The 20,477-nt window shown below is 35.3% G+C and overlaps 3 protein-coding genes across 8 annotated transcripts in view; 1 reads left to right on the top strand and 2 right to left on the bottom strand.

Moving 5' to 3' along the window:
- Positions 1–1,628: 1,628 nt before the first annotated feature.
- Positions 1,629–6,502, bottom strand: LOC111437330 (protein MOS2-like). Its single transcript, XM_023075236.1, is given in 7 exon segments — positions 1,629–1,999; positions 2,090–2,851; positions 3,178–3,667; positions 3,669–4,637; positions 5,034–5,119; positions 6,183–6,266; positions 6,380–6,502. Coding segments are annotated over 5 exon segments (1,695 nt in total). The 3' UTR covers positions 1,629–1,999; positions 2,090–2,851; positions 3,178–3,234.
- Positions 6,503–9,165: 2,663 nt separating this feature from the next.
- Positions 9,166–14,057, top strand: LOC111437371 (probable polyamine transporter At1g31830). 2 transcript variants are annotated; one of them, XM_023075307.1, is made up of 2 exons: positions 9,166–9,647; positions 12,183–14,057. In XM_023075307.1, the coding sequence occupies exons 1-2, from the start codon at positions 9,420–9,422 to the stop codon at positions 13,638–13,640; spliced, it is 1,686 nt and encodes a 561-aa protein (XP_022931075.1). In that variant the 5' UTR covers positions 9,166–9,419; the 3' UTR covers positions 13,641–14,057. The 2 variants fall into 2 exon arrangements, with proteins under 2 accessions (XP_022931075.1, XP_022931076.1); XM_023075308.1 differs by lacking the exon at positions 9,166–9,647 and adding an exon at positions 11,502–11,667.
- Positions 14,058–14,807: 750 nt separating this feature from the next.
- The window catches only part of LOC111437368 (formin-like protein 14), a 10,507-nt gene continuing 4,837 nt past the window's right edge, over positions 14,808–20,477 (bottom strand). For 3 of the 5 annotated variants that reach the window (XM_023075302.1, XM_023075301.1, XM_023075304.1), the window contains 12 exons: positions 20,143–20,241; positions 19,080–19,121; positions 18,918–18,998; positions 18,788–18,838; positions 18,622–18,703; positions 18,247–18,341; positions 17,569–17,640; positions 17,342–17,458; positions 16,870–16,938; positions 16,725–16,791; positions 15,441–15,695; positions 14,808–15,339 (listed from right to left, as the gene is read on the bottom strand). In XM_023075302.1, coding sequence (XP_022931070.1) covers positions 15,562–15,695; positions 16,725–16,791; positions 16,870–16,938; positions 17,342–17,458; positions 17,569–17,640; positions 18,247–18,341; positions 18,622–18,703; positions 18,788–18,838; positions 18,918–18,998; positions 19,080–19,121; positions 20,143–20,241 — 909 coding nt within the window. In that variant the 3' untranslated portion in view covers positions 14,808–15,339; positions 15,441–15,561. Of the gene's footprint in view, positions 15,340–15,440; positions 15,696–16,724; positions 16,792–16,869; positions 16,939–17,032; positions 17,090–17,341; positions 17,459–17,568; positions 17,641–18,246; positions 18,342–18,621; positions 18,704–18,787; positions 18,839–18,917; positions 18,999–19,079; positions 19,122–20,142; positions 20,242–20,477 lie in introns of those variants that run through there. The other 2 variants (XM_023075303.1, XM_023075305.1) reach the window with 2 other exon arrangements.

Below are 20,477 nucleotides of genomic sequence, written 5' to 3'. Positions count from 1 at the left end.
AGTATTTTTGGAATTACAGAGTACATTTAAATATGGAAATTAATTAATTGCCCAACTGTCACAGTAAATAAGTAATTTAATTTGAGATCAATTATTTGAGTTTTAAATTTACTTTTTTTTTTTTCACTTTGGGTAATTTTAAAAAAGATTCTTATTTTCTTTTTATAATTAATAATGCATCTAAAAAAAGTCTCACATGTCAGCTGGCGGTGCTGAGCCCAACGTTCCAGCAAAGGTCAAAGGCCTGACGTTTCTCATTCAGATTCTTTCATATTCATTTAAATTCAGTATTTTATATTCATTATTAAAATTTTAATATATATATATATATAAAGGGAATTTACCTATTTTGTTTTTTTTTTCTATCGAATTTTATCGTATTCATTTCACTTTTGACTAAAATATATCTAAATAAAATATCGATTTTTTCTTGTAACTTAAGTAATATTGTAATATTTTGAGAAAGAATAAAGTATAAAAGACTCTATGATAAGACAAAAAGAAAAGAAAAGGAAAAAAAAACATTATGAAAAAAATATATATATATATATTAATTGTGAAAATAAAGTATATAATCAGGTGAAAATGATGATGAAATTGGGAAGATTAAATCAAAATATAAAGTTCGAGTAACAAAATTCTCATGATTAAAACGAACAAGTCATGCACATTATAATTTCATTAGCAATTATGACCTCAAACTTTACAAAAAGCAAATGAAATTAGGTACTCGGTGAATTAAAAATAAAGAGTTTGATTAATTAATTAATTTTTTTAATTGTTGATATCGAGTCATCGTATGTTAATTTGAGCATAAATCAATTGATCAACCAAAAAATTAGAAATTCGAATCTTTATTTTCATATGTTATCGAACTAAATAAAATTACGTGTATGTTTTGATAAATAATTGTTTCTCTATTAATATTAATTATGCAAATGTTTTTTTTTTTACTATAATAATTCATGAAACATTCTCCCCCAAACAAATGAGAATGTTATAATATTTCTTCCACCAACTTATTTTATTATCATTTTAAATGCCACAAACAAATGAAATAAAATAAAAAAATTGAATTAAACACCTATTTTTAGAATTAAATGCCGGATTTAATATATAGGGTACAAAATATAAGTTAACGTTACTCAATAATTGAGATTAAATCAATAAAATATTTAAGAATTGGAATAGAAAATTTATGATAATGAAAGTAGAAATAATAATTAAAAAAAAATGTCGTTTAATGGCAGGAACATGTCGGTGGACCTTCCATGCTTTTATTGATGAATAATTTGGTAACTATGGAAAATTATTGGGAATTTGTCGGAATTATTTTCGTCATTTTGAACTTAATTTTATGTTGAGATGATATTGGAAATCAATTTGATGGATGAGTATGCCCTACTGATGGCTCAACACACCTCCATATCTAAGCCAAACTAAATCATCTTTACACGTCATACTAGATCACCTTTACGAGTCATGAAATCCTTCTTTTCATATATCTTAGAGTTTTCGATTCTCTGGTTAGTATTATGAGATCCCACATCGGTCGGAAAAGGAGAATAAAAACCTCTCACCTAGCAAACACGTTTTATAACCTTGAGGAGAAGCATGAAAGGAAAAACCCAAAGAAGAAAATATCTGCAAGCTGTAGGTTTGAGTTGTTAAAGGTGTGATCCTTAAAATTCTTGAAACCTAGAGAAACACAAGATCCCCAGTTCCGACTCTAATTTCATTTAGCTAACAGAAAATAATCTCTCCTCACTCACTCCTTCCTTCTCCATTTAATCTCTCATCACACGGGTTAAATGAACATCTCTAGTCTATTCTCAAATAATTTTTTGTAGTCACCCTTGCTGGAGCTCATAGAGCTCATATTGGACTTCGCCATTGATCAGAACACCCAAACCGCAGACACCGGAGAAACTCGAGGAATTGAGACGAGTCTTCTGTGCTCGTTACTCTTTCCATTGACCCTGTGTCTCCGGCTGGCGAGCTGTGGAGGAGGAAGGCAATGTCGAAGTCATTCAGATAAGCATACTATAAGACAATACATAAAAAAAGGCTGAGGTTGTGGATTCATTACATGGCTGATATCTCCCATAGCCCTTCACAGCCCAATTCATTGCATGAATCAGCATATTCATATCCAGGATTTTCCAGTCTCTGACGATCATGCTATCACAATCAATCAGGGTTTTCTTCTTATCAATCAGAGATGCATATCTCCCAACCGCCTGCATGTTTGGTAGGGCACAAGTTCACAGTCTGTTCTTCATGCTTTGAAATGAAAGGTGTGGCCAATGAACCCAGTCACTAGCCGAGATAGCCATATTTTCTTACATACACCAAGCAATAGCAGTATTACCCAAAAGGAAGATGGCGACCAATCCACTGATAAAGATGTTTAAATCGACCGAGACCGAGAAATGAAGGTAATGTGATGTTTAAATCGACCGAAACCGAGAAATGAAGATGGCGACCAATCCACTGATAAAGAGAGAATTATCTAGAATTCTGAACCTATTATATCCGTCGACTCAATACTCAATATGCAAACTGTCAGACACTTTCATCAAATGAATGTAGTAGTACTGCAAAGAAGCTAATTTGCAAAGCAACAAAATGAAAATTACCAAAGTTCAGTATTCAGGAGCATCCTGAGGGTAACAGAGAATGAGTATCACCACTACATTTGACAGACGCAGGCGTTTTCTGCGTACACTCCATGCACTGAGCACTCTAAGACAACTTATCACGCACTTAAGCACATAGGCGCCTCATTCATGCAAGAGACTTGTTAAGAAAACGTCACAGCTACGTGTCACCATGGTTTTTATCCCAAACTCTGAAAGACACGATATCATCGATCAGAACGTAACAACAGATTGCCTAATCCCCAATATCATCATATCGGAGAAGAATAAAATCTTAATCCTCCAAGCTATTAGCTAGACAGATCGACTAAAATGATGGAGACAACAGCTATAGACATGTAGACACGCTGAAACAAGCTAGAGAATTTAAAGTTAAAACATAGTTCTGCCATTTTGGTGCCTTGGATAGTAGTTTGTCTTTAAGGTTAAAATATGTTCCTAATTTAAACATCCTTGAACAAAGTAATAGATAGGCCGACTAAGTATGAATAAGAAATATGAACAGGACCAGAAGTACCTGGTGTACACACAGTATGCACTAAGACAGGTCCAGCGTCATCTTGGCTACAAAGAATCAATACCTCAAGTAAGTTGGGTCACCAAGATATTCAGCAACCTGTTCTAAACGCACATTACATAATTCATGGCTATCAGCATCACGCACTACCCCTGTCTCTTTGTCAAGATCCCTCTCAACTAAACTCCCATAAACGCCCTTGTGCTTACCATACAGAACAAGAACGGGTCCCCCACGTCTGGGAAGTGCTGTCTCAAGAAGCTCTTGAGAGACCCCTTGAACAAGCTCTCTACTTTCATCAATGGATAGATCACAAATGGTGGGTCCAACTACGTCAACTATCTCTCCTTTTTTGAGATAAAACTTTCCTCCCTTGAAATCTTTGCTGATGATCCTTACACGAATGTGACTGGTAAGCCAACACAATCTAGTCCTCTTCTCTTCATCCCTTTGACCATTTTCACGCTTTTCCTCTACTCGTTCAACTTCTTCTCCGTCTCTAGCCTTTGATTTCGTCCTGAACTTTCATTTCCTCCAATTTCTTCAGGAACCTTTCCTCTTCTTTGGAACCCAATTCAGCAACATCAGTTGCATGTACTTTAACTTCGTCTCTGTTAGAAAGCTTAAGGACAAGCCATTTGAGATCCAATTTCTCTACAATTTTACCTTTCGAACCTGCATCTCTTCCACCAACAATCCTAACATGCTTCCCAATAGCCAATCCATTGCTTTCTCGATCTCTGTTTTCCTTAACTCTAGCTCCATCTCTGTTTCTCCCACGCGCTCTCCCGTTATCTTTCTCTTCCTCCTTGTTTGGAAGGCTAGCAGGCATGTCGCCAACAAATCCTAGCCCTTGCTTGTCTGTTCTTAGATTAAATTCCTTAACTTTAACATCCTCCCGGGCATTTCTCCCAATTCCCCGACCCTTCTGCCAGCCATAGCTTTCCATCAAAGCGGAACCAAAACTTTCCACAGGAACGTCCTCAAAATCCTCAAAGCCTCTATCCTCAGGCAGCCTCTTCAGGTCAGCTTTAAATTTCTCCAACATAATAACCTCCAAAGGAGCAGGCCGCGGCGGCTCCTCCGCAGATTTCGACTCATCGGCACTCTTCACATCGTCGACGGACTGCCTGACATTGAGACCGTACGACATCTTGGAATCATCGGGCGCATCTAATCCAGAGGCGGTCTCGAACTTGAGACCAGACTCGTCCGATTGACCAAGCGGAGATTCGAGATTCTTCATTCTCATCAAAGGCCTCCATTCGTTCTCAATGGCGGGAATAACCACGTTTCTGGATTTACCCCTGGTTTCGGACAAGGATTTCGAAGCATCGAATTCATTAACATACTCTTTGGAATCCCCTAAACCCCCATGATCAAGGGTTTTATCATCGAATCCCTTTGAAGCTCTGACGATATTTGGCTTAGAAGAAGACTTGGAAGGAAGAGAGTGATAACTTCATCGCTGAATCTCTCTACTGTTTCGAGTTCGAAATGGCCTAGATTTTGCAATTGCTTCAATCAAGTCACGGTTGTCTTGACTTGAACCTACAAAAAAAAAACGGAAACGCCGGTTCGGAAATTCAAGTCCCCGGTTTATTTATCATGGAAATCTCGGCTAATCTGAAGTCAACTTAGAGAAGGACAAAAATCTAAAAATTATAAAAATCAGAAACTAAGCATCTGGTTTGTTGATTCCCATGCCAAAGGCTACCTGAAATGTCAAGGCAATTCAAAGCTATTAGATCAGTTAACCACTGCAATGCCTTTCGTATCAAGATGCTAGAAAATGAAAAGCAGATGCCAAGATTGAGAATGTTCACTCTTTATAATGAATGATCTCAATGGGTTACCTAAACTGAGTTCCAGAATTTGCCTCTTCCCATGTCGTGCCCGGTGGCTGTTTCTTACATCTTCCCACATCGGGATATGGTTTGTTCTGCTTATATATTGCTCTAAATCAGTCAGATTGAACTTGTTCTTGAACTATTTAAAGGTTACTATAATAGAAGTAATCCAGATATGGGAGAGACCAGAGAAAGCGTAGATACAAACCTGCTCATACTCTTTTGGGGAAAAGCAGTATATCATCCACGACTCATTGTTAGGATAAGATTCTGGAATAAACCCAGCTATTGATCAATCACCACCGGTGAGATTCCACGTCAGTTGGAGAGGGATTAAAACCTTCCTTATACGATCGTGGAAACCTCTCCAACTGCTGTGGGATCTCACAATGGTATCATAGCTAGACATCAGGCGACGTGTCAGTGAGGAGGCTGAGCCCCAAAGGGGGTGGACACGAGGTGGTGTGCCAGCAAGAACGTTAGGTCCCGAAGGGGTGGATTGGGGGGTACCACATCGATTAGAGAGTGGAACAAAGTATCCCTTATAAGGGTGTGAAAACCTCTCCCAAACATACGCATTTTAGAACCGTGAGGCTTATGGCGATCTGTTACATTATCATTAAGAACGTAGTGCCACTCTGAGGCTTTCACTTCTCAAAACATATTAATGCACTGTATCAGCACATATTCCTTAGTAGGCTGCCTGCACCAACTGTGGAATAATTTGAGCATGTAAGCATTCTTTTCACCCCTAAAATGAGAGATGTATAAGACTCCTTCAGGTACTTTTTAAAGCATCCAAACCCATAACCTGAAAAAAGGTGTGCTTGATCAAAAGATATGGTTTGGCTTATGAAATTATTACAAGACGTGAAAGAAGGATGTTCTTATTGAAACCAATAGATTTGAATAATAGAGAAAAAATCAAGCTCATTTGCAGACCAATCCAAATATATTGTCCTGAACTCATTGACTGATAAACATTCATAGACTTGAATAATAGTGAAAAAATCAAGGCGATCTTCAATATAAGAACAATCAAATAAATAATGCAGACAGTTTCTAATTATTTGCGAAGTACAAAAATGAAATCAAGCTCACTCAAGCTCCTATAGGTGACTGAACTAACCAAGAAACTATACAGAAAATGCTCACCTCTAGTAGGATTGCACAATATGTCCAAGTGCTTTTGCCCTGGCTGATGAAATCTTCCGTCTCCTTGCAGAGTTCTAACAAAGACTGCAACTCGCAATTCAAACAATAGAAAATTTAGGCAAACATTATAAATTTAGTCATACGTTAAGAAGCTCCTATGATGCCTCTTTCGTGTTCATCCTTAGATCACAAATTACAGACAAGCTTTTGAACACAGGTAACCAGAACAGAAACTCTATAACCGAAGCCATGTGAGGAGCTCCGAGAAGTGGAGAATGGAAGCAGATTATGGGAATGCAGCTCAAGACAACAACAACCATCGATTTCCAAGACACACCTGAAGATGAACTCACGTTTACCAAATTCGAAAGGTTCTGAGCTCCGGTCCAAGAAGAATTTGCAAATGTTTCAGCCAATCCCCTTCGCCGGAAATTGGCAGCCCTACCGTCGTCGCTCTCGCCGCTCCTAATCGAGTGAGTTCGTTTCTTGGCGCGTGTGCCATTTCCCTCCTTTTTTTTTTCTTTTTTTTTATTTTCTCGGATAAAATATATTTGGGTCTAACTACAAATTTTCAATTTTATTTTTTTATGGTTATTTTCTGTCCTAATTAATTTAATAATAATAATTTTTTATGCAATAAAAACTCAACTAAACACGTATTATTTTGTTATAATTTGATGAGTGATGAGGTAATATTCTAAAAATAATTATAATAATTGACAGAGTAATATTGATTTGTCATTTTAATAAATTAAATAAATATATAAATATCTATTTGTTTCATTATGACGCAATTAATCTCCAACATTAAAAAAAAACATAATTGAAATTAAATAAATAATAGCAAAAGGGTAATATTGGAAACAAAATCATCCACTCATTTTAGGCAACATTTGGTACCTTACAAATTTGGCCACATTAAAAAAGTTGGGAAGAAGGCATGCGGAGCAGCATAGCAATCGTGCGGTGGAAAGCAAAGGATGGAAGAATCTGCGCCGTTGGTTGGCAGTCAAAAAACAGCCTCTAATTCTTATAATTAAATACTCCGTTTAATATTTTTTAATTTATCCAGCCAATGAAATGCTCAGCACGTGCGCAGAAGGCGTGGGGTTGGATTTTTTTAATTATTATTATTTATTTCGTGTCGACTTATTTTTCCTTTCCACTGTGAGTTTATTAAATTTAAAATTCACCCACTGGTCAAGATTTGGTACTTCAAAATATGCTCATTTATTATTATTATATATACACATAAAAAAACTATATGTATCATATTAAAAAAGCAATAATAATAATAATAATAATAACCAATTAATTGTAAAAAAGAGACAATTTGATTCAAAATGAATGTGAATTAAAAATGTTAATAAAATAAAATCTAATTTTTTATTTTAATTATTATTATTTAGTTCGTAACTATGTTTATTTCTATAATTAAATGATGAGTTGATTGGGTACAAATATAATTATTTTTTTAGTAATTTAATTATCATTTTTATCTACATTTTTTAATTTTGAAAATAATATATAATTATCAAACATATATTATTTTTTATTTTTTAAAGACTAAAATAATAAATAATTATGTGGCAATACCTTAAAGTTTTTGACTCTTAAAAGATGATAGTTGATTATGAATGATATTAATAATTATTAAAAAAATTACATTTTTTTTAATGAAAATTGCTTAAATTTTCAACTTTAATTATACAAAATTAACATAGAAGTCAAATGTTTCAACAAATTTTCAATAAAGGGAATAGCTAAAAGTACCATTTTACCCTTCAATAAATTTAAAAAATATATTAATAATAAATTGGGCATATGTTTCTTGTGTAGTTTATTCCATCTCTTCCAAAAAGAGAAACAAATAAAATAATTATATATATTATTTTGCAATGCGAAAAGATGGAAAGGAATGTGTACGAAATTTGTGCCTCGTTTCCAAATGTCACCACGCGTTAATGTTGGATGCCAATAATTATCTCAAAATATATATACTCAAAATGGACTTTTATGTAAATTCCTTAAAATATATTAAATATTGTAATTTTAAAATTTTGCTTACAAATTATAAATGAAATTAAAAATTAAAAATTCTAATATTTGAGAATTTAGAATCAAGTATCTCCTATCTAGTTGCGGGGGGTGTGGCCAAGAAGCTGCCAGTTGACAGCCCCCTGACATTCGGCCTTTCTTTTCTTCGCTGTGTGAATAAGGTCTTAGGATGTATGGCCATTCTGGGCGGGTCGCAATAAGTCGCTAGTCGAAAGTTTGGACCAATCTTAATTCATCACCATATTGCCTGCTTCCAATTGATGACTGGCTATTAAATAAGTGTTGACCTAAGTCCCTGTGCTGGGGCTCGGCTCCCAAACCGTATGTGAGCTGCCTTGTACCGCTCTTCCTAAGAATTGAAAGCCCCCTCCCTCTAAATAGAAAGCCTTGCCAACTATAAGAAATAAATAGTTGTGGCTATTATTAGAGAAAGAGCTTCCTTCCTCGACTCGTTTGCTCAATCAAGCTTCCTTGTTCCTTAGTGTAGTCTCAGTCCATAGTTTCAGACTCCGTTCCAACTAGCCAGTCTACTCAGTCTATATCCACAGTTGACGTGACTTCATACCGATGCGCAACTTAATTATTATTTTCATTTGTATAATTCATATTTAATTTTAAAATTTTAAATTATTCATTGTAATATATAAGTTAAAAGAAATTAGTATTGAGGTAGACGTTGATAATGACTAAAAAAAATAATTGAAAAGAAAAAAAAAATCGAATATGTAACAATTTTATTTTTAAATAATTTAATAAATTTAACAAATTATTTATTATATATTAAAATTTTGTAAGGTTTGAACTTCCTTCCATACGGTAAATGAGAAATTAATTAAAAACGTTAAAATTTGTTAACCAGACCATAATTGGTTGTATCGTCCAATTGGCCATTTCAGATTCCTATAAACCCAAGCAAACTAATTGCCATACCTCTACAAGCTTTTAAATCCACGTTCTTCTTGCTTCTTCATTTCAATCTCTCTCTCTCTCTCTCTCTCTCTCTCTCTCTCTCTCTCCTCTGTATTTTTGTGTGAATGATTTGTGTTCAAACATCGAGGTCAAGTGGATCGAGTGACGAAATATCTAAACCCTAGCCATCTCTGTACTGGAAGTTGAATGAGGAATTGAAGATTCAACAACTCCTCTGATTATATATTTGAAATAGTTTTACCGAATTTGATGAAGAGAGACGGAGCGGAAAAGGAAGCGCCGGCTTCGGCTTTGCCAGTGGATCCGAAACCTGAGCAGGCTGCAACCGCCGCACCGCCAGCGACGGAACTCGGCGAGAAGGAAGTTCAAGCTCAGTCGGCCGCTGCCGCTGCTGCTCCGTCTCACTCCGACAGCGCCAAGGAGGAACTCAGCAGTGCAGAGACTGAACCGCCAATCGTCGGCGATTCCGACCGCCAGGTAACAATCGCTACTGAAATCTTGATTTAGAAGTGAAAGAAAAGGAAACTTGCGATTTCTTGTTTTCGTTGCTTCGATTTTGTTTCTGTTCTGTGTTTTTTTTGTGATTTTGCTTCTTCTTCGCCTTCTTTGAGTTTCAACACCACCGCTAGAGAGAGAGAGAGAGAGAGAGAGAGATTGAACCTCTTGGCAGTTAGAATTGAGATTCGGAAACGATTCTCTCTCAGCGCAATAGTTATCGTTTAGGCATAGAAAATTGATACCCCTACCTTACGCCCTTCGATTTCGCTTCGATTCAAGTAGCTCATGCTTTTGAAGCCTCCTTTCTGTTTCAGCCTTTCAAATAATAATAATACTAATAATAATACTAAATATCTTATCTTAACTTTTTAAAATAACAACATTATTATTTAGCAACTATAACGTAGAAAATTATTTTATGAACCTGAACTATATTCAAATTTATGAAGAAAAACAAAATAGTTTTGCAAAATAAATTTTAATTTAACCTTCCAATTTCAAACCTCGATGTTTCAAAAAAAAAAAAAAGTTATGCATAATAAATATTGAAATTAAAATAATTATAATAATGTAGCTCTTAAAAGTAAATATTGAATCATTTATTTCAAATTATAGAGAAAATATTCAAACATTCGTGGAAATAAGAAATCAAAATGATTTGTTAAAGAATTTTCATTTTTTTCACTTAGATAATGGAAAGGTGACCTTGAAAATGATTTCCAAATTCAGGAATGGACAAAAATCAGTGGATAGAACTTAGCTATATGGTCTGAAAAGTAAAAAAGATACCAATCGTTTCTGATTTCCGTTGTTGTTGTTGTTTTGTTTTTTTTTTTACTAAAATCACTGATAGAGAAATTTAGAATATTTCCTTCCATTTACATCCACAAGTGAAATATTTTAATTTTAGAATATCAAACCTTTTTATTTTACTACGACAAGTACGGCACAAGCACCTTAACATCTAGAATATTATATGTAATTTAATAATTATATTTATAAAAATATAGTAGCTAAGTAAATTTGGAATCAACTAAGTTAATTAGTAATGAGAATATTCCATAATATATAATGTTTTATTAATATAGATGTGACATTAAGGGTCTCAAATCTAATCCTAAAGTTTAAGAAGTCCTAAAGAGGAGACAAAATAAAATGATAAAGTTATAAAGTTTATTTTGGATAGGCATTTCATAGTTGTCTTTAATATATATATATATATATATATGCACATTATTACTATTAATGACAACTTATTATGTGGTAAGATAATAAAATTTTAAAATTCAAAGTTACTGTTTGAGATGTGGTATTTTTACGGGAAAAAAATTAAAATAATAGGATATTTTATAAGGTTCACAGACCTATATAAATAAAATTTTAAAAAAATTTATAAATCATTATATTTGTAATAAACTAATAAGTTAGATAGAGGTATATGTAATAGTAAGATTATTTTTCTATCTTATTTTAAAATTTCTATTTGTAAAGGGAAAGAAAAATCTTCGTAGAAGAAGAAAGAAGCGATGGGCCCATTCTTCATAAAATTAAAATGGGCCCATTTTTCATAAAATTAAAATGGGCCCATTTTCTGACCCCGACAAAGGGGGTTATAATTCCAGTCTGTACGTCTACGTGGGCACTGGGGCCCACAATTTTGTCAAAAGTGGAACACCTTGCCAATGCAAACCCACGAATCAAATATTCGTCGTTTCAATATTGGCACACACGACTTCTTCTTTTTTTTTTTTTTTTTTTTTAATTATTTAATTTTTTAACAAAAACGAATAAAATATATACTAACTTTTTAGAAAAATATTAAATGGTAGAATTTCCTTCTTCTTCTTCTTCTTCTTCTTCTTCTGTATGTTAATGTTAGATTCTGAAACACCATACTGATTTGAGGGCTTTTCGGCGGTAGTTTTCTCCGTTTGTTCGACGGCGGAGGTGCTATTGCAGTAATGCATCCTTCAACGCTGGCGATTGATTTTCCTTGATGGTTTGTTCTTTCTTCTACTTGATTTTGATTCTCCTTTTGTTTGTTTGTTCTTGCATATTTCAGTTTTACGATCCTGAAGATTTTTCTCCAAGATTACGTTTATTTTTATTTTAATATCTCGATTTTTGGTTTTCTGAATTGTTTGTTCTTCTTTCTTTTTCTTTCAGCTTAATATTTAATTTCGAATCTTATTTTGTGTTTTGTTCGTCTTTTTTGGGACTCTCGTTTCGTTTGTAATGTGAAAACGGTGTCTAGGTGTAGTTCTGTCATATTTGATTAATACGAATCATGAGTTTGATGCGTATTTGGAGACGTTAATCAAGGAATTACTTGCTATGGCAAGATGTAAGATGTCGATTGGTACTTTCTGGATTTACGAAACTGAAAGTGTTTATGAACTGATAGGAATTAAGTGACTGAGAGTAGTGTGTTCTTTGTTTCTGCGTTCGAATTGTAACGTGAGAGATGAATTCGAACCTTCTTAGTCATAATGTTACTTCGCGACTTGTGTGCAGAAATTTGGTACTTCGCCAGCCAGACAAGTTTCTGTTGCAATGGGAGAGTTAAATCGTGCAGAGTATGTGTCGGTTGGCGAATCGCCTTCTTCTCTGGTCAATAATGCAAAGAAAGTTTCAGTGTTACCACTTGTGTTTCTCATCTTCTATGAGGTCTCAGGGGGTCCGTTTGGAGTTGAGGACAGTGTTGGGGCAGCTGGCCCTCTGTTGGCTCTTCTTGGGTTCTTGGTGTTTCCACTTATATGGAGTATTCCTGAAGCATTGATTACTGCTGAGATGGGGACTATGTTCCCTGAAAATGGTGGTTATGTTGTTTGGGTTTCTTCTGCATTGGGTCCGTTTTGGGGATTCCAGCAGGGTTGGATGAAATGGCTTAGTGGAGTTATTGATAATGCTCTATATCCTGTTTTGTTTCTCGATTACTTGAAGTCAGAGATCCCAGCTCTTGGTGGTGGTCTTCCAAGAGTCGCTGCGGTTTTGGCTTTGACTGTGGTCCTCACTTACATGAACTATAGAGGATTGACGATTGTTGGTTGGGTTGCTGTAATCCTTGGAGTTTTTTCAATTCTTCCTTTTGCAGTTATGGGACTTGTATCTATTCCCAAGCTAAGACCAAGTAGATGGCTTGTGGTGAACCTAAAGGATGTTGACTGGAATCTGTACTTGAACACTCTTTTCTGGAATTTGAATTATTGGGATTCTATTAGCACATTGGCTGGAGAAGTGGAAAACCCAAACAAAACACTCCCCAAAGCACTGTTTTATGCTTTGATTTTGGTTGTTCTCGGGTACTTTTTTCCTCTTTTAAGTGGGACCGGAGCCATTCCGCTTAATCGTGACTTGTGGACAGATGGCTACTTCTCTGATGTTGCTAAAATTATTGGTGGGGCTTGGTTGAGTTGGTGGATCACAGGTGCTGCTGCCATGTCGAATATGGGAATGTTCGTGGCTGAGATGAGCAGTGATTCTTTTCAACTTCTTGGTATGGCAGAACGCGGTATGCTGCCAGAGTTCTTTGGGAAACGGTCTCGTCATGGGACACCATTGATTGGGATACTATTCTCAGCCTCAGGTGTTGTTTTGCTTTCATGGTTGAGCTTCCAAGAAATCATAGCAGCAGAGAACTTCTTGTACTGCTTTGGAACGATTCTGGAATTCTTAGCCTTTATCAAGCTAAGGATTAAACATCCAACTGCATCTCGGCCTTACAAGATTCCTGTGGGAACCGTTGGATCAATCCTGATGTGTATCCCTCCTACAATATTAATATGCGTAGTGTTGGCCCTTTCTACAGTAAAAGTGGTGATTGTGAGTCTAGCTGCTGTGGCAGTTGGCTTGTTGTTGCACCCCGGTCTCGGGTATGTTGAAAAGAAGAGATGGCTCAAATTCTCTGTGAGCGCTGACCTCCCTGATCTCCATTTTGCCAACCGAGACCGCCCCGACACCTTGGTATATTAACAGGAATTCACTTATCACTCAGTTTCAAAGACAGGAAGACTCGTTCTGAGATGATTGTAATGTATTGGAGTTCTATATCTATACCAATTGATGCAATGGCAGGCCAAAAATCTTGTAAGTTCATTCTGTTTTGATCTGTGCTCAAGTTGTAGACTAATCATAGTTATCACCCTAGTTTTAGAATGGTGACGAATAGGAAAACAAAAAAGAAGCAAAATCTTAGTTGTTTAAGTAAGCGTCAATAGTAGCACTGCTTGTTCATGTTTTAATCCCACGAGTCCACTGTCCTCAAAATATTCAATTAAGATGCCTTCAGCTCACACATCTCTTCCTCTCACGAGAAGAGTAGGACAGTGCTATCTGTTTGAAATAAATTAGCAGAAGATTGAATACATGCATTCTTTAAACATTGCGATACGAATTCTCCTTTCTGATTGTCTTGTAAGTTCATTTGAAGAACAATATTGAACTTTGAAATGGTACAGCCGGGTGTAAAACGAAAGGTGGGGAAATGTGAAAAGAAATTGGTGAATTTGGAAGAAGGTTGGCCCTGTGTCGCGAACCAATCATATTTATCATCGTATATTCTTATGTAATAGTCCAAGCCCACCGCTAATAGATATTGTCTTTTTTTAGGCTTTTCTTTCCAGGTTTTCCCTCAAGGTTTTAAAAGAGAAATTGTCTTTTTTGGACTTTTCTTTCCGGGCTTTCCCTCAAGGTTTTAAAACGTGTTTATTAAGAGGAGAGATTTCCACAAATGAATGTTTCGTTCTCCTCTCCGACCAAGGTGAGATTTCAAAACTCTGAACTAAAATTTTGATTTCTCTTCAAATATTTCAAGCACTAGCACCTTGGTCACTTTGGCAAATAATTTGCAATAATTGTTGGGGCATCATTTTTGTATTTCGTATGGTTACATTGCATTTAATGTAGTGTTTTCATCTTTCCACTATAGTTTGTTGATACATATGCTTACGCAAAGTATATTAATTCTGTGGAGGAATTAATATACTACTATAAATAGTTAGATTCAAAAGCTGTTTTAACAGGCGGCATTGGCTTGAAAATGCATATTTGTTCATTTTACCAACATTTTAAGATTATCTCAAGGGAGAAGAAAAAAACATGAAATCTATTACATATTTGAATTTGAAAGACAGCCAGACAAAGCCTTGAATGAGACCATCTAATAAATTCAAGTTGACAAAAGGGAGTTTATTTATGTATGTTATCATAGTATTATTTTTTCTCTCTCTCAAGGTCACAATGGTTGCTTTTTTTTTCTAAAGGTCAAAAAGGTTGTTTTTCTCTCTTTCTGTTACCTTGAGGGGAGTCATTGACACGCACTTCTGTGGAATATTGTGTCTTCATACTGAATTGTTGATGTTTAAGATGGAAGTGTTGTCCTTGACAAGAAAACTTTGCACCAATTTCTTTACAATGAATGTGCAGCAAAACGCACCATGGGTCAAACTGAACTACCAACCTGTAATCCAATAATATCGAAAGCGAGAGGAATTTATCCATGATATTTACCTGTACAAAGATCTACATGTTTTTCTTTGAGGAGTTCTGTTACCGTAATGACAGTGTCGAGTTCGGATTGGCAAACTGCAACCACTCCCCGAGTCGGATCACGGTATATTTACAAAACAATATCAATGAAAGAAATGGTAATGCAGGAAGGCGAAGAGCCAACCTGGAAACAAACAAAATCGTCATATGTTCAGCTGTAAAGATCATAAAACAGATAGAATCTAAGTTCGTGTCGTGCCATTTTTTTCGGGACATTAAGCTTACCTTCGATGGAAGTCAGAGATTCACACATCTGATATTTACATTTGCACATCGTCAGGCGTTCGACTTAATTAACCAATGAGGCTGATCTGGCACTACCTTCTACCAAAAACATAAGATGGTCTCACTTTGCTTTTACAAAACTTCTTTCTTTCATGGCTTCCTTCTCTATTTTTTTCTTCTCAGCATCAGCCTGCCTTACATTTTCTTCGCGTGACTTCTTGAACATCTTAACAAAAACTATCAAAATTTGAGTCACTGCAAAGAAAAGGCCAACAAATTCATTAGCATATGTTCAACACAAATTTTCCAAAATGTAGGAAACATTAAGACAATCTTAATCCAGGAACTATTAAGGGAGCTGCTTTCTCACGTTCAAAAGGCCACAATTCAAGTCGCCAATAATAATTATTGAGAACAGGAACTTATTCTCCATCCATCTCAATATCCTCCTCCTCTTACCTTGGACTGATTTTGCACATAAGAAAGGCAATTGGCAACTTAAATTCACTGTCCTCACATCAAACATTTTTACGACTATTTTTCGCTTGCGTCCAATACATGTTCAAACATACCACGTTGATTACTAATCGTTGGCAGGCCACTCCAGGATGGCCATTTGGGCACCTATGTAACTACTTTAACAGGAATCAAGATAACAGCCTGGTTGAACACTCATCTTTCAATCCAGTAGAGACGTTCTATTTTCAAATAGTAGGAAATTTTCAAGGACATTAAAGAAAAGTTTAAGAACTCATTAACTACTATTACAACTTTTACGGTTAGGCCATTCCCCCCCACCATTAATTATATCTTATTATCACGTACATGTATGTAGGCCTTGTAGTTAATGACCTGCCCCACCACTTAGGCACATACATAAACAAACTCAAGCTGTGTCTTAAATTATTGCTGATTACACAAAAAACTTGGGTTGTTCTCTTGTGGTTAAGGGTTGTATGATAGTACTTATGAGGCTTGTTTTGGTTGGATACTGTGAATCTTGGTCAAGTGATGTAATTGATGATTTTAAGTCACAATTACTTTTGGCTAGTTTGCACTTCTATTCCAATTGATGTAGTAGAATAGGGGATGATTTGCTTCAAATCAAGATGAATTGAACAGATTTTACCCCTACCAGGCTAGGTTTCTAGTATGAATCTCTTGAATTTCCACGTGAAGTTCATTTTTATCTCACACATCAACTTGGAATTTCCATGTGAAATCTTTTTCTCATTTTACCCCTTGCTTAAAGATTGTGCATCTGAAATAAAAAATTCACAAGACCTTGCTCAAAGGGGCACCGAGCTGGATCCTCGCCAAAGTACTGGGATAATGAATCAGCGTTTCTCCCCTGCATAACAAAAGATAGCCTTTAGAGGAGGGAAGCAGAACACTTTCTGGAGTGAAAATTTTATTGAAAATGGCTCACCACTACAGAATATAAGGAGATGAGTGTCCTTACTTCAGCTTCAGCAGTATCAAGAAAATTCTTCAGAACCTGAAAGGGGTAACTTGTCAAAAACACAAGCTATTTATAACGAAAGAAAGATCATTAAACTAATATGAAAAGAATGTTAAATTGAGGAAAATACCTAGTAGTCCCTAATTCCTACAACCACCACTAAGTTCAGGATAAAAAGATATACACGCTGATACAGAAGAAATTATAATTTATGTCAATGTTCAGGATCTAAGGCAGATTTAACTACTGTCTAATGAGAAGATAGGTCTTGATGGAAAAATAGTTGGAGGACAAGGTTCTTAAAAGGCTTACGATCTCAAGATCGATATAAACGTCTGCAGATGAATGATTTCAAGTTTATTAGACTCATGAAGATATGTGTTGACAGAAAGTAACCAGATTCCTAGCAGGAACCAGATGAATGTTAAATTTCACACACCTTCTGGAAACCAATAGAGATAGCACCGTCATTTTCAGAAGCAGTTAGCTCTTGCTCCACCTTTTCAAGACCTTTACTCACAGCTTGCATTTCTTCAGCCAATGCTTTCAATTGAATCTAGTTTTACAAAATTCAATTACATTTGATAAGAGGAACAACCGAATGGAAATCTTATCCATAGATTCTTCATATTTCCAGGGCTAGAAAATTACAGCACAATAACATACCTTAGAGGCAGCTTCTAAATGAACAAGGTTCTTGTCAAAATCAAGTAACTCTGGCATTTTCTCTGCAAGAAGCTTTTTTTTTTTTTTTTTTGGGGGGGAGGGGGTGAGTAAGCAAACTGATCCAAATACAAACAGGGGAATTGAAAAACACCAAAAATGCATTAAGAGGTTGAACTTGAACAAAGAATTGGAAGGGGTCAAAGCCGATCCTAACATATCTCAGAGGTACTAAAAGCATCACATCATATATCCATGTGGTGGAAAAATAATACTTGTAGCACAAATGAGGTTGATGTAATTGAAGAAATAAATAGAGTTATATGGGTAAATTATGTTATCACATGATTCGTTGCTGCAAATCTCAGAGGAATGAACTATTTGCCAGATGTGCAAAGTTCTTAACCTTCAAATTTTAATATTGACTTCAAAACTAAAATACCCCAAAAGAAGGAAAGAAATTTGAAGAGTGCCCCTCCCAACAAATAGAAGACCTGTAACAACGATTTTTTAGAGATGTGGACACGCTATACAATTGCAAACATGACCCTGTTATCTACCAAATAAGTAAAAAGATACTCATCTGAAATCATTTGTTACAGATTAGAATTTTGGTAAAATAAATAAACATTATCATTATATCATAGTGGAAGCACAGAAAAAATCTATCTAGATTCATACCTTACATAAATAATGCATCAAAGTCATTTTGTTGTTTCTTGCCCGAGTGTCAGACAATTTAAGAAGGCTGTCCAACTTAAAACCTATAGCAGAGCCTGCAAAGTAAACACAAAGATAATTTCTTAAAAGCAAATGCATTAGACCAGCAAGCAAAGCCCTAAAGCCTGATTCCTCTTCACTTAGCAAATTGGATACACGCTGTAAAGCTTGGACTAAACAGATCAATATATATGATGACCAGTTGAAAAGAAATAAAAGAATAAAGAATCTTTAAGGGCAGATAAATCTTGTGTTAGTCCTCAAGCTCGTCTATTACATCTTTAATCATTTTAACAAAACTATATAGACTAAAATGGCAACGGGTGAGATGTCTACCTCGAGCAGTACCCTGGTTTAACGCATTCCCCAATGTAAGAATTGTTTGCATTACTTGTCGCAATTTTTCAGATCCTTTGACCTGTTGTCTTAAATTGCAAAATTAATATGGACTCGGATATAATTAATACGATTGCTTAGAAACCATCAATAAGTAAAAGGGTACCTCTCTTGTAGCATCATTTATTGTATTCAAATTATATCTCAAGTCCTTCACCTGACCAAAATAAGAGCTAAAACTGTTTACTACAGGCAAATAGTATACAAGCTTGTGTGAAACAATTTGATAATCATACCTGGCTTGAAAAGGTAATTTTGAAAGCAAATACTCGTAACTTGGGCTCTATTCGTGGGACCTTCATTAACTCAAGAAAAAACTGAAAAGAATGAAATAGCATGTGTTTCAGAAATTTCATTGGGCCTTATGCATGCTAAGGAGATAGAAGCAATTAAAGTACCTGCTCACACTTTCCAAGCATTGCTTTGTCACCTGTATAATTCTGTAATATGCCCATGTTTGGCAGGAAAAATTAAACAAATTAAAAGTGCACATGGCTTTTAATATCTATTAGACCAAACTGGAACTCAGCATACTACGACATATTTACTTAATACAGATCAGAAACCACAATACCAAAACTGAATTTACCACACCTCTTTACTTGCAACCAATATTGTCCATCAGACATGACGCAAGAATTTTATTTATTTATTTTGCATAATGATCAAATTAACAGTTGGTAAACCCAAATGCTTTGATCTTGTGAATTTAAGTTACGGTGGCTATCTACATTCTACTTAAAGATGTAAAAAATCCAACGAGCTTTTGGACACCAAATGTTGTAAAATCAAACAGTTCTCTTGAAAGACAAGCAGAATTGCATGTAAGCTATCTAGATACATAAGACAATGACAAAATGATTCTAACCCCTACTATTAGTACATGATGAAAAATATGGAAAGAAAATCATGCTCTTTGAAAAATAAAAATCGTAGATACACTGCATCATATATGCAATACATTACTTGCATTAAATAAGAAAAGCATTTCCTAAACATATACCAGGCAAAACCTTCCTAATAATAAGCCTAAGGTTCCCGGGAAATAAAAGATAAAAACAAAATAGTTGCTCCTTTGCCCTAACAGCTAAATGAAAAGCTCTTCTTAATTAAAATTATAAACCATATCCCACTATTGACAAGTAAGCCATTTTAATTGATATTGCGAATCCTATCCGAAACTTCACATACATGAATAAACTCGTAACTAGTTGTAACTGCAAGACCTAACAGGGGAAAGGAAACTTCTTTGAAAGAAGTAACCTTCACACATTTGATGGATTGTTCTTAGAATAACTCATCAAAAAAACTTGTTACGTACAAATATCAAAACAGCTAAGGTTCACTAAATTCAACATTGAACTTCAACCCCGCTGTACAATATGTGATAGAGTACCCAAAGTTCTGAAATGAAAAAATGTACCAATATGTACAATGAAAGAGGATGCCAGGACGTCGTACCTTCAACGTTTCCATTTCTTCCCTAGTAGGACAGAACTTGATGAGATTCTCAACCTGATCAATATCAAGAGCAGAAGAATCCAATGCAAGAACTGAATTCTGCAAAAAGAAAACTAGATGAGGCATATAAATCACAGCCTTAGAGCGGAGACCATCATTCTAACCCAAAAAAAAAAAGAAGAAGAAAAAAACAAACAAGATAGGTATTTCGATCAACCCTACAGATTAAACCTGGGGGCCGATTTATGTATTATGAAAAAGGTGGCATTTTTCATTGATAAGATAAAAGAATACCCCCAAAATCTATTTCTCCCTACAGGACACCCCCCCCCCCC

Source organism: Cucurbita moschata, unplaced genomic scaffold, assembly GCF_002738365.1.
Source record: "Cucurbita moschata cultivar Rifu unplaced genomic scaffold, Cmos_1.0 Cmo_Scf00063, whole genome shotgun sequence".
NCBI lineage: Eukaryota > Viridiplantae > Streptophyta > Magnoliopsida > Cucurbitales > Cucurbitaceae > Cucurbita > Cucurbita moschata.
Note: the sequence above shows the minus strand (reverse complement) of the source record. Positions and strands in the feature narration are given on the sequence as shown.

Bases quoted from the DNA above. Each gene is read 5' to 3' on its own strand.
- LOC111437371 (XM_023075307.1), top strand. From the start codon at position 9,420: ATGAAGAGAGACGGAGCGGAAAAGGAAGCGCCGGCTTCGGCTTTGCCA. The intron at 9,648-12,182 runs GTAACAATCGCT...ACTTGTGTGCAG, and splicing joins TCGGCGATTCCGACCGCCAG to AAATTTGGTACTTCGCCAGC.